This window comes from Anabrus simplex, chromosome 8, assembly GCF_040414725.1.
Source record: "Anabrus simplex isolate iqAnaSimp1 chromosome 8, ASM4041472v1, whole genome shotgun sequence".
In the NCBI taxonomy this organism is placed as follows: domain Eukaryota; kingdom Metazoa; phylum Arthropoda; class Insecta; order Orthoptera; family Tettigoniidae; genus Anabrus; species Anabrus simplex.
The window spans coordinates 245,260,551-245,275,301 of NC_090272.1; the positions used below are offsets into that span (position 1 = coordinate 245,260,551).

The 14,751-nt window shown below is 39.0% G+C and overlaps 1 protein-coding gene across 1 annotated transcript in view; it reads right to left on the bottom strand.

The window, feature by feature from the left end:
* LOC136879060 (uncharacterized) overlaps positions 1-14,751 on the bottom strand; it is a 100,469-nt gene that overhangs the window by 6,388 nt on the left and 79,330 nt on the right. The window contains exon 2 of the mRNA XM_067152803.2: positions 11,466-11,588. Within this exon, the coding sequence (XP_067008904.1) occupies positions 11,466-11,588 (123 nt within the window). The remainder of the gene's footprint in view (positions 1-11,465; positions 11,589-14,751) is intronic.

Consider the following 14,751-nt stretch of genomic DNA (forward strand, 5'->3'; position numbering starts at 1 on the left):
ATCTGATCTAACCAACTTCTTCTAGGCGTCCAATTGGTCTTTGTCCCAGAACTATCTTTTCACGATACTTACTTGGTGCTCGAGTCTCTTCCCTCCACTTACCGTGTCCTAGGCACTTCAGCCTTTCTTCCATGGTCAGGCTGACCTGCAAGTCTCTTCGTATCTGATCATTCCTAATTCTGTCCTCCCTTGTTTTCTGTACAGCTGATCTAAGCTTGCAGTTGACTTACTTCTCGTATGTATGATGCAACTCTCCAGATGATATGTCATGATGGGCAGGAGACAAGTCTTAAACAGGGTCTGTTTAGCCCACTGAGAAACTTCCTTGTCCCATACTATGTTTCATACTTGATGGAACAATTTGGATCCTGTTCATTGGCAGTTCCGTCACTTGATATTGTTTGTACTCCCCAGATATTCCATCTTCTCAACCTCGAGGGTGAGGTTACAAGATGTATTTGTCCTTCTAACTACCGCTGTTTTGCTCTTGCTCACAGTTAACTTACTTGGTGTTCCGAAGATCCAGTCTCCTCTGAACATCTCTCTCAGTTTCTCCCCAAATGGCAACATCATCAGCAAAAACAAATTCAGTACGATCTTCCTTATCTATTTCTTTGAGTTCCTTTATAATAGTATCCGTGAGTGAAATGAAGAGCAATGGGGAAAGAGAACTCCCTTGTTGGACACCTCTTCTTGTTTTAAACCACTCAGATCTTCCATCTTCTAGCTGCACACTACTTTCAGAACCACCACACAACATCTGAACTTTTTAAATTAGTGCTTCTGGGATGTTATGTTTTACTAAACATTCTCATATTTTTCCTCTCTCTACCCTGTTGTATGCTTTTTCCACATCCAAAAACACTATTATCAAGTCCTTCCCTTTTTCCCAAAATTTTTCCATTCGATGCCTGAGCAAAAAATTAGGTCTGTGGTTCCTCTATTTCTTCTAAATCCTTGTTGTTCCTCTTCAAATTGATCTTCCTTTATGTCTTTCAGTCTCTGTTCTATAATCTGCAATGTGACAAAAGGGCGATGCCTCTATAATTGGTGCACTTCCTTTCTTAAACAGTGGTATTATAATTCCTCCTCTGGCAACTTGTCTTTCCATATAACTCCCAGTGTTCAATGTAGGCACTGTATTTCAAGGATTCCAGCTGCCTTAATCATGTCTGCTGTTAAGTAATGAACGTAGATTTTCGTGGCTCATAGTATTAATGGAAATAAATAAATGAATACTGGATTAAAGCCACTATGTTTATTTAATGAAGCCGAGCTTTCAGCCAAATTGCATTGGCCTTCATCAGGACAAGTTAAATTATGCTTCCGACAGTGAGCAAAGAAATTCAAAGAACGTGGAAGTCATGGCCATAGTATCCACGGCCTACCCAACTAATAGGACTCAAGGATCGTCATGCTGTAATTCACCGCCCTCTGTCGACGGTTTCGTGAGCGCATCCCACTGTTCCATGGTGGTGTTATGCATGTATTTCTGCAGTAAAGGTCTCCATGTATTTGTTAACTTGAAGCCGTATTCCCTGTTGATGTTATTTGGGCTCAGCTCTATCTCTATGGCTTCTCTTACCAGTCGAACATAGAAGTCTTTTACAGGCGTGATGGCCTTCACCTGGCCAAAGAGGATTTCATGGTCTGTGCTGTAGAAATGTTCTGCTATGGCAGACTGGCTTATGGCATTCTCCGTGGAGGATGAAAGAGCGACATTCTTTGCAAATCGAATGTGTTCTTTCAGCCTGGTGCTCACAAGCCTTTTCGTCATACCAATATATGAGCGACCACAACTACATGTAAACTTCATACACGCCCGGTGTTTCAAAATGTGGTTTTTCTTTGAATGGTCGAAACAGGGATTTGAGCTTCCGGTCTGTGGTGAAAACTGGAATTATATTGTGCTTACTAAGAATGCGCACTATTCTGTTATACCTGCCACGTAAGGAAGGAATACTTTCATCTTTTTATTGTAGTCCTGGTTGGTACTATCCCTGTTAGGCTCCTTGATCTTCACAGCTTGTGCTATGTCTCCTGACGTATAGCCATTTTTCTTCATGGATGTTGTCAGTTCTCTTAATGCACTTGAGCGGTTATCAGCGTCTACAACGTTATTCACCCTGGTAAATAATGTTCGAAGGAGAGCTGCTTTTTGGCACGGGTGGTGATGTGAGGACTTATGAAGGTATCTTTCAGAATGTGTAGGTTTCCTGTACATTGCATGGCCTATTGTACCATCATTCTTCTTGTACACTAGCACATCAAGAAAAGGTAATTTACCTTCATTTTCTACTTCCGTCGTGAATTTGATCTTACTGTTAATGGATTTAGGTGTTCCAGTCATCCACATAACGATAGAAGCACTTAGGTTTCAATGGCGCTGTAGTTAATTCAGCAGACTCAGAGGGCGGAGAATTACAGCACGACGATCCTCGAGTCCTATTAGTGGGGTAGGCTGCGGATACTATGGCCATGACTTCGTTTCTTTGAATTTCTTTGCTCACTGTGGGAAGCATCATTTAACTTGCCCTGATGAAGGCCAATGCAATTTGGCTGAAAGCTCGGCTTCATTGAATAAACATAGTGGTTTAAATCCAGTATTCATTTATTTATTTACGTTAATGTCTGCTGTTAGTTCATCTGCTCCTACTGAATTTCCACTTTTCATTTTCTTCAGGGCATTTTCTGTCTCTTTGCAAGTAACTGGAGGTTGTTCCTTCTGTAATTCATTAATGACTTTGGTAACTTGTTCACACTCCCCATTCAATATTTTTTCAAAATAAGTCTTCATCTCTTCTCTGATTCCTACCATGTCTCTGATAATGATGCCGTCCTCTGTTTCAATAGCTTTAATTCTGTTCTATAATCATCATCTTAAGGCAGTGTGACAAAAGGGCGATGCCTCTATAATTGGTGCACTTCCTTCTACTTCCTTTCTTAAACAGTGGTATTATAATTCCCATTGAGCGTTCCAACCTTAAATTGCAGTACAGTGGTAATGGGATAATTCCGTCTCTTTCCTTCTCCCATGTTTTGCGGGTAGCGCTGTCCTACTCTAATGCAGCGGGTTTGCCAAATATCCGTAAATCAGAATGTTATCGGTTAAAATGGGTAAATATTGTGTTATGTACAAAATTTCAAGGCGTATTTGATACCATTAACAAAAAAAATGTAAAAAAATAATTTAGTAATAAAATAGAAAGTTTCACCAAATGCAAAATCTTCATTGCATAGAACTTATCATGTCATAACTCCTATTTTATATTCATTATTTTCTTAATTTTTTCACTGCTGGTCAAGAAACATTTCAGATCGATGTAGATAAGTTTATTTTGAAATTTAAATGATAACAAAATGCAGTATAAGTGTTTATTTTCAGTCATGTTCAGCGATTTTTATGTGCAGGCATGAAAAAGTCAGTCGCTGGCCAGCTTCTTTCCTATTGAATTTGCATGGGGATCAAAGCGAGACAATTGGTCTTCAGATATGGAAGTTATTTTTAAAAACAATCCTGAAGTTCTTATCTTGCTTAGTTCTTAATTTTTGACAGGAAGAATATCTCCTTGAATTTTGGTTGGCTAAACTGATCTTCAGTGACTTCTCGCCTTCGACTGAGGTGCTATCTATCATTAAATGTACGAAGCTCATTTCGATTTTATTTTCCTGTGCCTGCATGTACTGATTATCACCAACGAGCGTAATAAGGGGAGTCTGCAGAGTTATGGACAACGATTTATGTCAAGGTTTCGTGAGGATAATCTATGAGATTTTAAAATCAATACCTAATTGGGTTTAAAACTCCAGATTTTAACATTTTAATTTTCTTACACCAGTCATGTAAGGCAGTGTTTCATAAAGTATTCTCGCAGTAGAGTGATCAAGACGCTCGCTCTGGAATAGAAGGTACGCAGATTCTGTTAGTCTTTTTAATTTAAATTCAAAATTATTTTCATTCTCTGTTGTTCGTAACTCTCTTTTACGTGCTTCCTCGTACAGTAGAAGTCCACTACAAGAATGGCACATAACGAGAACCCCGTTATAACGATGGTTTTTGTCTGTTCCTTCAAAATTCCGATATTAAACTGTGTATTAACCTTCGGTTACAGTGAGAGCCCTATCGCTGATGCATCCGTTATGAGTGATTAAGGTTGCACGATTTCTCAGTTAATGATATTTATGCACCCGGTGATTATATTGCATGCGATCGATCATCTTCGGTATAGTTTCCTCACTATGTCCACCAGCGAGTTCTCTCGTCAACATTTGAAGGCAACGTCGGGGTCGATTAGAAATACTCGTCGATTGCTGTTCCGTTGTTAACTCATTAAAAATAAAGGCTGAAGTAAATGATTGCTTAATTTTAATGCAAAACACTGCAATTAAGTAAGAATGGGATACACCTCCAGATATGGCAGAGTGCATTATTGACCCACTGTAGACAATGCCGTACATATAGACATCATCATGAAGTGGTATGGGTAACCCCGCAAATATATTGCAAAGTGCGGAAGAAGTGCAAGTACAAACTAAACCAATTTGTGTTATTCCCGCTAGACTTATGAGTCAGAATCAGTCGAGTATGAGAAGCTGACAATTCGCTCGGCCGATTAAGTTGCTGATTTCAGATAGTAGATATATTGCCTACATACATTCGTGCGCGGTTAAGCAGCTAAAGGAGAACAATTTTTAACGTCGCAGATCACCAGCACTGATTAATTAAATAAAAGTACCGGGAGTGTTGTGCTGTTAATAAATTAGGCATTTCATTCCAGTGAAGACCTATGCCATGTTTCAAGAGATGTGTGATACAAGACCTTCCGACCACAAGAAGACGGCCTCATGAACGAGCTATCCCTCAAGAAGACAGCCTCATGTACGAGCTATCCATGGAGACGGGACCGAGAGGATCCACCCAGGACCACATCGCTACCATGATGGGCTAAGAAGGCACAGCCTAACCCTGAAAGGGGGATAAGGTGGTCACCAAATGATAGATAAGTGAACTACACTTGTAAGCATGTGTTAGGATTGGGGGGGTCGTTATGGAGAAATGTAGTAATTAAGTATGTAGTTTAGAATACGACTTGAGTATAGCCCATCAGGCTGTTTATTAAGATGGTTTTAAAAATACTAAAATTGTAAGTACAGATGTTTTTATGTAGCAAATAGCAACGTAAGGTATGTTAGGTGCTGGGAAGAAGAATGCCTAGAGTTACTTAGGTTGTTTAGTGAATATGAGATCAGTATGTTCCTTAGTATCTGTTGGCGGATAAAATTTTCTGTAGGTAGGGATCGTTTGGATTAGTTTATCATTCTCTCTATTTGGAAGGATAGATAGATCTGCGTAACATAGTGTTTGCATGACGCCTGAATTTGATTTATATGCATGTATCTATTTGTTTGAATCCTGGTAAATTAAAACCACATCGTATGCAGTGCCATTAAAATCTTTTACTCAATTTCACTCTGCCAAACATGGACTTGAACCTTGGACCTGGAGTGTACCAGGCGCGTCATATGTATAGACGGTCATGATTTTACGAGAAATAGTACGGTATTGTACTTTGTGTGAAATGAATTAGGCCTGAGATGGCCAGGTATTAGAGCCAGATATATAGAATGAGAATTTGCTCATTGTTTGTTCTAAGGCTTAGGGTTTTTTTTTTTTTTTTTTGCTAGGGGCTTTACGTCGCACCGACACAGATAGGTCTTATGGCGACGATGGGATGGGAAAGGCCTAGGAGTTGGAAGGAAGCGGCCGTGGCCTTAATTAAGGTACAGCCCCAGCATTTGCCTGGTGTGAAAATGGGAAACCACGGAAAACCATTTTCAGGGCTGCCGATAGTGGGATTCGAACCTACTATCTCCCGGATGCAAGCTCACAGCCGCACGCCTCTACGCGCACGGCCAACTCGCCCGGTTGGCTTAGGTTTGTCAAGAGAAGACTAAATTTACAGCCCTCTTATGATCTTAGCCCACAACGCAGAGAAAATAGGTTACTGGCACCCATGTGTACGATTTTGTGTGTGTGTGTTGTGTGTGTGTGTTGGGGGGGGGGATTTCTTTTTCTTTTCCATGTACTTGTCAACATTGATGTGTATTGTACATATGATATCTTGGTACTAAGGAATTAGGATTATTAGTTTATGTAGTATCTATAAAAATTACTCAAGAGGATATGGGTTCACATCCCTATGTATTTTATATGTGGTCGGGTAACATTTAGCTTCAGTGTTTGGTTTATCTTAGTTGTCGTTTGTAATGTGCGAAGTTGCTATTTATATGTAAAGATTTCCCCAAAAATGTGAGGGAACCTTTAGTAATAGCTTTATTTCTGCGAAACGCCTCTAATCCTGGCATCATGTTTTTATTTTTGTAGGTCCAATGGTTGTTCCCTAAAGAGGGATACAGGCTTGGTTCACGGATTTACTCGCCTGCACCGAGTCATCACATGATTTTATCTTTGTAAATTATGAATGTGCACCTTTACAGCAGTTATCTTTGCACTACGAGTGCGATCCATTGTAAAAGAGGTATTGTGATAACTAACTTTTTTTTTTCATTTTAAATCAAATATGCTTTGTCAAGTAAAGAGTCAAATAATAATGGAGTTCCTCATTTCCATAATTAAAATTTAATAGTGTAGTATCCCTGTCCCATTATACTCTTGTCACAAGAACCCAAAACGCCCATCTGCCGGTTGCAGCTAGCTTGGTGCAGTAATTTACTGACAGGTAAGCAGGTAAGTTTGGTAATCCATTATTGTTTACGCCCGGTAGGGTATAATATTTTCTCACATCTAGTTAAATTTCAGAAAGGCTGTTCCCATGTAAATTTGTAGCAAGGAGGTTTATTATTTCTCTACGTGCACTTGAGATATGTTTTCATGATACATGTATGGTTAGGTTATGCTGTTTGAAGAAGAAAAATGGAACGCTTGCCACAGAGGCGTCTGGAGTGATACTAAACTTTTTTTGTATGAAATTAAACATACTCTTTTAAGTAGTATCGGATTTTGAATAATAACGAACGAATAAGCCGTAATGTGGATATCGTCCGCGAAAATGGAAGTTTTGAACAAACTGATTACCGTTTCATACCGATTTTAATGTGGGTTTTTCCCAACTTTTACGTAAAATCGGATATAACCACAATCCATTATAGCGAGCAAATTTTTGCCATTAAGAATTCTTGCTATAACAGACTTCTACTGTACGTATGTACACACATCTTCCTTAGGGACTTATTGCCTCCGAGCATTCTATCTGCAGGCTTCTGTGAATTAATTAAGTACCTCCAAAATCATCTACTTGCAACTAGCTCTGTGACCTCATTTACTTCCACATGCTTCCATCTATTGAAAATGTATTTCATTCTGTGGTTCATGGTGTGGATTACTGTAGTCACGTTGGCAACAGCTGAGTGGCCCAGTAAGTGGTCCTGAGAGTCAGGATACCAGTTGCTATAGAATGGGAGTGGGCATTTTGGAGATATTCTGAGTCATCGCCCTCCTTGTGCTCAGGCAACTAGGACTATACAATCCACCGGTGGTCCCTAACCCATTACAAGACAGATCCTCAATTGGACTATGTGTAAGTAAAGGTAGCATCCTGCTAGAATTTTCACCCAGCATGCTCAGAACGTTCTAAGCAAGCCTCGGATCTGTCAGATTAACCCTTTACTGCATACTGTTGCCCTCAGGCAACATATAACTTTTCACATGTATAAATGGATACTGATTGTGGACAGAGGTAGTTTTATATTTATTCACAAAGCACAAGATACAACTACAATGAACAAATTTCACTTGCGTGGTCAACAGACTATTTAACAAACGTAAACTTTCATAATAAAATATAACAAACATAACAAAATATAACAAGATCAGGTACACAGCCTACTAATAACAACTGTCTAAATCAAAGACCATGAGAATGTCCATGTTCATAGCCAAGTCGTTGTCGGTCAAGATGACGGTATAATCCCTTCACATCAACTTATCTTTAAGAGACTATTTACACCCCTCTCGAATATGCTTTTATTTGATGCTATATCAAGCTCTTGGCTCCTCAGTCAATCAAAGACATATACCAATGATGCCTTGTTTTTTTCATAACATAAGACAAAACAACCCTACAACCCTACAACCAAAGGTTTATTGTACGTTGGCCCTCCCCATCACATTACCACAGGCTTCAGGAGTACCTCTGGCTAAACCTCAAAGACATTACCGACCTACGGTAGTGCAAGTTGTACTTGCGCCTTGCAGTACGTACCCATGGCCAGCAGGCAGTAATGTTCGAAAACTGGAACGTTTGCTAGCCTCTCTTGCTTGTACGACGATTGCCGTCCTGAATCCCCAGCCGTTAAGCACACATGCTGCTGTAGTGGGCAGGAAACATGATTCACGATGGTGATGGACGACACTCGCGAAATACAGCATTAAATAAAAATGCTTGAAAATGAGGTTGGGTAAATTACACAAGCACATAAGAATTTATCCTTCATCCCAGGGAAATAGTATTGACTGTATTGGAGGTTATATTGGTCAAAAATAGAAAGAGCTGAAAATAAATAGCAAAATCGGAAGAAGAGTTAAAAAAACGGAAAGTTTCCGGGTAAATCAGAAGGGTTGGCAGGTATGGGTCCAGTAGTTTTTGAGTCCATTTGAGATGAACAAACAAATATTCATTTTTATATATTATATGGTGTGTAATTTTTTTATGAACATGCATCTGGAGTAAGTTGTAGTGAACTAAGTATCTCTAGGACTAGGACAGAGAAAGAGAAATCTGGTTGCAGATGAATTTCTAGGAGGAGGAAATTAAGACAGAAATACATGGATGTGATGAGTGAGAAGTTCCAAAGAACAGACAGTAAGGAGGTTCAGGATATAAAAAGAGAGTGGGTGGCATACAAGGATGCAGTAGTAAAAACAGCAAGGGAATGCCAAGAAACAACTGTGTATAAAGAAGCGGGGAAAAGCGAACAATTTGGTGGAGTGATGAAGTGTGGCCAGCTTGTAAACATGAAAAGAAAGCATATCAGAAATTATTTAACATTAAAAATTTCATTCTTCAGGTTCCGTATTGAATCAAGATTCACAATAGAGAAACAAGGATTGATGCAGACAGGGATTTGTACGAAGAATGAGACAGAGCAAAAGAAATAATTGTTGAATTTGGAGAGGAAGTCTGAGAAGATTTCATAACAACCTGGAGAGGCTTGATCAAGCAGCAGGTGAAACCTTTCTGTACAGAATCTTAGAACAGAAGGTAAAAGAAGAAATGAATAGTGTTTTGAGTAAATTAGGTGAATTCATAATAGATCACAGGGAATCACTGTACAGGTGAAGGAATATTCTGAAAACTTCACAGTGTAAAAGGAAATCTTTGTTTTAACATTGTGAACAACCATGCTTGTGGGGAGGAGGACAACAACATTGGTGATATTATGCTTGAGGAAGTGGAAACGCCACTGCCATAGAATAGATGAAATTAGACTTGAAATGGCGACGTAGAGCAGGAAGGCAGGGATGAAATGGCTTCACAGAGTAATAAGATTACCATGACATGTAAGTGGTTTTTTTTTTCCTAGTGGCTTTACGTCGCACCGACACAGATAGGTCTTATGGCGACAGTGGGATAGGAAAGAGCTAGGAGTGGGAAGGAAACAGCTGTGGCCTTAATTAAGGTACAACCCCAGCATTTGCCTGATGTGAAAATTGGAAACCATGGAAAACAGTCTTCAGGGCTGCCAACAGTATAATTCAAACCCACTATCTCCTGGATGCGCGCTCCTAACCGCACAGCCAACTCGCCCGGTGGAATGTTAGTAATGTACTTTCTGATCGGACAAAAGCAGTAAATGCACCTATCTACAAGGGATCAAAGAGAATTGCAACAGCTATCAAGGTATTTCATTGATCAGTAAATGAGGCAAGGTGTTCACTGACATTCTGGAAGGGAGAGTGCAATCAATGAAAACCAGTCTGGTTTCAGACCACAGCAATATGTCTCAGGTACAGTAATTGAAAAATGCTATGAAAAGTCATGTTATATTATGAGGGATAATGGAATTAAGGGTAGACTATTTAAAAAAAGGAATTTATATTCACAAATGTGCTGCAGTGAGAATAGATGGTAGAATGAGTTCTGGTTCAAGGTACTTAAGGGGTTATATAAGGCTGTAGTCTTTCACCACTGTTGTTCATAGTTTACATGGATGATCTACTGAAAGGTATAAAGTGGCAGGGAGAGATTCAGTTAGGTGAAAATGTAATAAGCAGTTTGGCCAATGCCGACGACTTGGTCTTAATGGCAGATTGTGCCGAAAGCCTGCAGTCTCATATCTTGGAACTTGAAAAAACGTGCAACGAGTATGGTGTGAAAATTAGCCTTTCCAAGACGAAAATGATGTCAGTACATAAGAAGTCTAAGAGAACTGAATATCAGGCTCAGAATACAAAGCTGGAACAGGCAGAGATTTCGAGTATTTAGGATGTGTGTTCTCCCAGGATGGCACAGTGACACAAACTAGGTGCAGCGAAGCTAATGCAGCGAGTTCACAATCGCGATGATCAGTATTCCGTCAGCACCTGTATGAAACTATCTTTACATCGGTGTGTTTTCAGAGCAACTTTGCCTTACGGGAATGAAAGCTGGGTGGACTTAGGATATCTTGTTCACGACGTAAGAAATATGAAAGTAGCGAGAATAATTGCTGATATAAACAAGTGGGAACAAGAGCAGGAGGGTACTCAGAATAAGGAGATAAGGAATGAAATAAATGGGTGAAGCTGGGGCGAACGGAGGAAGAGAGGACTTTGTAATGGAGGGTAAGAGAAGTAGAGGAAGTTTCTAATGATTTAAAGATGAAATAAACGAGTTACAAATAGAGGATTGTGCGGTGGTTAGTAAATTCACAGGGGCTTACAGACTGAACAGACTGGGTAACACAGGAATGGGATCCGGATGTGCTTCTCAAATGACAACCATGACTCTGTGTGTTGCTTTGATAGAAGCTCACATCAATGAACTGAGTGGATGTATCCCCATTTCACCAACAGAGGGTCATATGAAGTCTTAACCCTCATACAATGGCCTTTCAAATACAGCCTGATACAACTGATCATAGAAAGAATGGAAACTAAGACGTGATTCAACATCCACGATACGCCAGGATGATCACCAACATTCTGTGAGGAATCAGAAGCATCGTAATAGTGGTCGGTCACACTTCACAACCAAATTGTCAAAAAATGAAAAGCAATCTCTTTCAGGAAAAAGTTTCATAACTTATAATTTATCATTAAAAAACACAACTACTTTAACCAATAATTGAGTGTAATGTTCAACTAAATTAATGTAAAAATCTATGCAATCAATGACACCAATCACTACTTCATTTAAAGTTTTAGAAACGCAATTCACTGGAACAACACGAGAGTCAACACATACCTGAAACCAAGCCTCATATCTGACGGTGCGAGTCTCATGTGGGGCCTGTCGTAAATATACAGCCCGCTTCCCACCAATGAGCTGCATAGGAGGATATTTGCAATGTCATAATTTGGAATCAACCTGGGAAAAAAGAATCAAAGAAGTGAAAAACTTAAAACATATAAATTATTATTAAGAGGGAACCAGGATTGTTTGAATCATCTGGCTACTGTGGAGGACTGAACATACTATCAACAGAAAACAATCTTACTGAAAATGTGGTTAGTATGTTTAAAAGTAAAAAAAGCATGAACAAAGTCATTTGTCTAGTAGAATTCTGTTTTGTAAGGGATCAATTAGACTTCCATCCTTGGTACCAATGTTAGTGTGTGTTTCTTGTACATAGTATTTAGTAGTTTTAATAATTTCTGTCTTCATTTTGTTTTCCAAAAACTTATGATTTCTTGTGCATTAGCCTTCTGTATTGTATATATGTATGTATAGTCCTCAGCCCGAAGGCTGGTTGGATCCTCAGCAGCTCCGCCATCAGCTGACATAGCTAGGCATCACTGAAGAGGCGTACTAGGGAAATGAGTGAGGTAGTTTCCCGTTGCTTTCCTCATCGAGCCAGAAGTCGCTATTACATATCAGTCTGCCAAGCCCATGGAAATGCATGTAGCAACTGACCCTATGAGCAAAATTTTAACACCATTCATAGCAGGGACTGGCTGCAGAAGGAATAGCATTACTAGCATCACTTATACCTCAGTTACTTTCATTTTGTCAAAGCCAAGGATAAAGCTGAGACAGATCAATGAAAGTAACAAAATTCCTCTAGCCCATACCAGAAGACACAGTGCACTGTAAACACTAGGTCCCGCCAACAAAGGCATTTCTGTATTGTATTTGTTGAATACTCATAAGTAGAGCCCGGATTTCCATGCAAATGCATGTTTTTAAATAAGATAGTTACACTTCTCAAACTTTGCAAATATGCGTTTTATGGCTTAACAATTCCAAATAACCGTTCTTTTTCCGTGCATGTTTGCATGTTTCGGCCTTTTTAGGACAAAATTCATGCATAATGCATATTTTGAAGATTTTGGGTTTAATAGCGAATATTTGAACGTTTAATATTGCATAACATGACTTTTCTTCTGACTTTGGCGCATATATAATGGTAACCTGCATGATAGTGCCTTTTATGAATGTTGGTTTTCCATGTTACACAGTATGTCTATTACTGAGAGACGGAGAGAATGTATTCCTGGTATCCTATGTTACAACCAAAGTTAGTACATACAGTAGAGGTCCTATAATCCAACTTAACTAAGCACTTTCTTATCCGTTGCTTGAATAAACATTGACGTAAGCCGGAAGGCTCCACGTCGATCTCTGTAATTTTTAGGAATAAGCTGTCCCAGTTATACATTGCTATAAATTGAACCGCAAATTGTGCATTACTCATTGCCGGCTGATTTTTTCGTTTATGTTAGATGAACAAAACAGAACTTGTATCGCTCTTCCGTGGTGCTGCGTTACTGAGATATTAGCTTATCATACCTTGGTTTTGCATTGAATCCTCTTCTGTTGTTATCCTGGAATTTTCTACCCGGAACTATCAATTGCCACACGTCTTTGTTGTCGCATGAGGCAATCCTTACCAGTTATTGAAGACATTTAAATGTGTCTGCAATCATCGCACGGAGAAGTAGCTACGGCAAGTACAGATAGGTTGAACAAAGTGATCCGTTCAAGTTCTGATTTTGAATTTGTCAAGCTTATAAAAGACGTATTGTGGTGAAAGTGCAAAAGATGTACAATTTGACCTCACTTTGTCCCAAAAGTCCACAATTAAGTATGCACCTGTCACTTCTTGTGACGTAGAAAGGTCATTCTATGTGCTTAAGAATGTGCTGACATATAAACAGGTGAGCTTAAATCAAGACAATTTGGAGAAATTAGTTGTTGTACAATGTTTCAAAAGGAACTGAATTTTGATAGTGCATATTTTCCAGTTTATTGTGCATGTTTTCCCATATGATCGTGCATGAATGCATGCATATTTTGAGATTTGAGAGTGCATGGAAATCCGGGCTCTACTCATAAGCTATCTGAAGACATGTACATATAATTGGAGGTGCACAATTTTCTCAGATCTAAGGGCACAAAATACCTAAATCCAGGGCTGTCCAGTTAATTATATGATAAATTAAAACCACAATTACCAACATTCTGAACGGTCAGTCAGTAAATACAGAGGTAGGATTTATTTATATGGCACAATGTCTAAAAGTAGCACATTTCAAAATGAGTGAATTAAATTTGATCAAAATACCTTGTCAGTATTCAGTTTACTGAAGAAAAAATTTACAGATAATCACCAAGCAGAATACACTACTTACCACGACCAGAACTTATCACTATACTGGGAAGTTTTGTTCTTCAGTCTGTCAAGACTAATTCAATGTAACATAAATTTAGAAAAAGAAAGCATAATCTGTTATAATGAATTAGTTTCGACAATGGTTAAAAGAGATCAAGCAGAGAAATTGTTCCACCTAATCGATACTTTTTATTTTGCCTTTGGCAAATTTAATTTACAAGCCGTACATGTTTCATTTAGATCAGCTACACTTTTTGGTTTAGGTAGAAATTCATAAAAGTACAGACACATACAGTTCCATATGAATCTTAAAACAATTTCTAATATGTTAAAAACTATTGGGTTAGATCTTTAAAAATGAAGGATGTGGCGAGGGAGTGGGGGTGAGGAAGGTTAAGAACTTAGTTATGACTTTCTTTTTTTCCTACCGCTTTTCCCACACCTATAGGGTCATGGATGCGAACTCTGTCGCTCATGTGGATTTGGCCCTGTTTTGCGACTGGATGCCCTTCCTGATGCCAACGCTACATGGAGGGATGTAATCACTATAGCGTATTTCTGTAGTGGTTGGTAGTGTAATGTGTTGTCTGAATATGAAGAGGAAAGTGTTGGGACAAACACAAACACCCTGTCCCCAGCCCAGAAGAATTAATCAGAGGTGATTAAAATCCTTGAACCAGCCGGGAATCGAACCCGGGACCCTCTGAACTGAAGGCCTCAACGCTGACCATTCTGTCAATGAGCCAGACAAGAACTTATTATTATTAAGAACTTAATTATGACTATTTTGGTTAAAACTTATAGCTAGTAAATATTTCTAAAAGCATGTTATAATTGATGACTAGAAAATGTCTTTGTTCTTTTTGTGTTTCCATAACTTGGAACGTAGAATGTGAACAGTCTTTATTGGTGCAACAC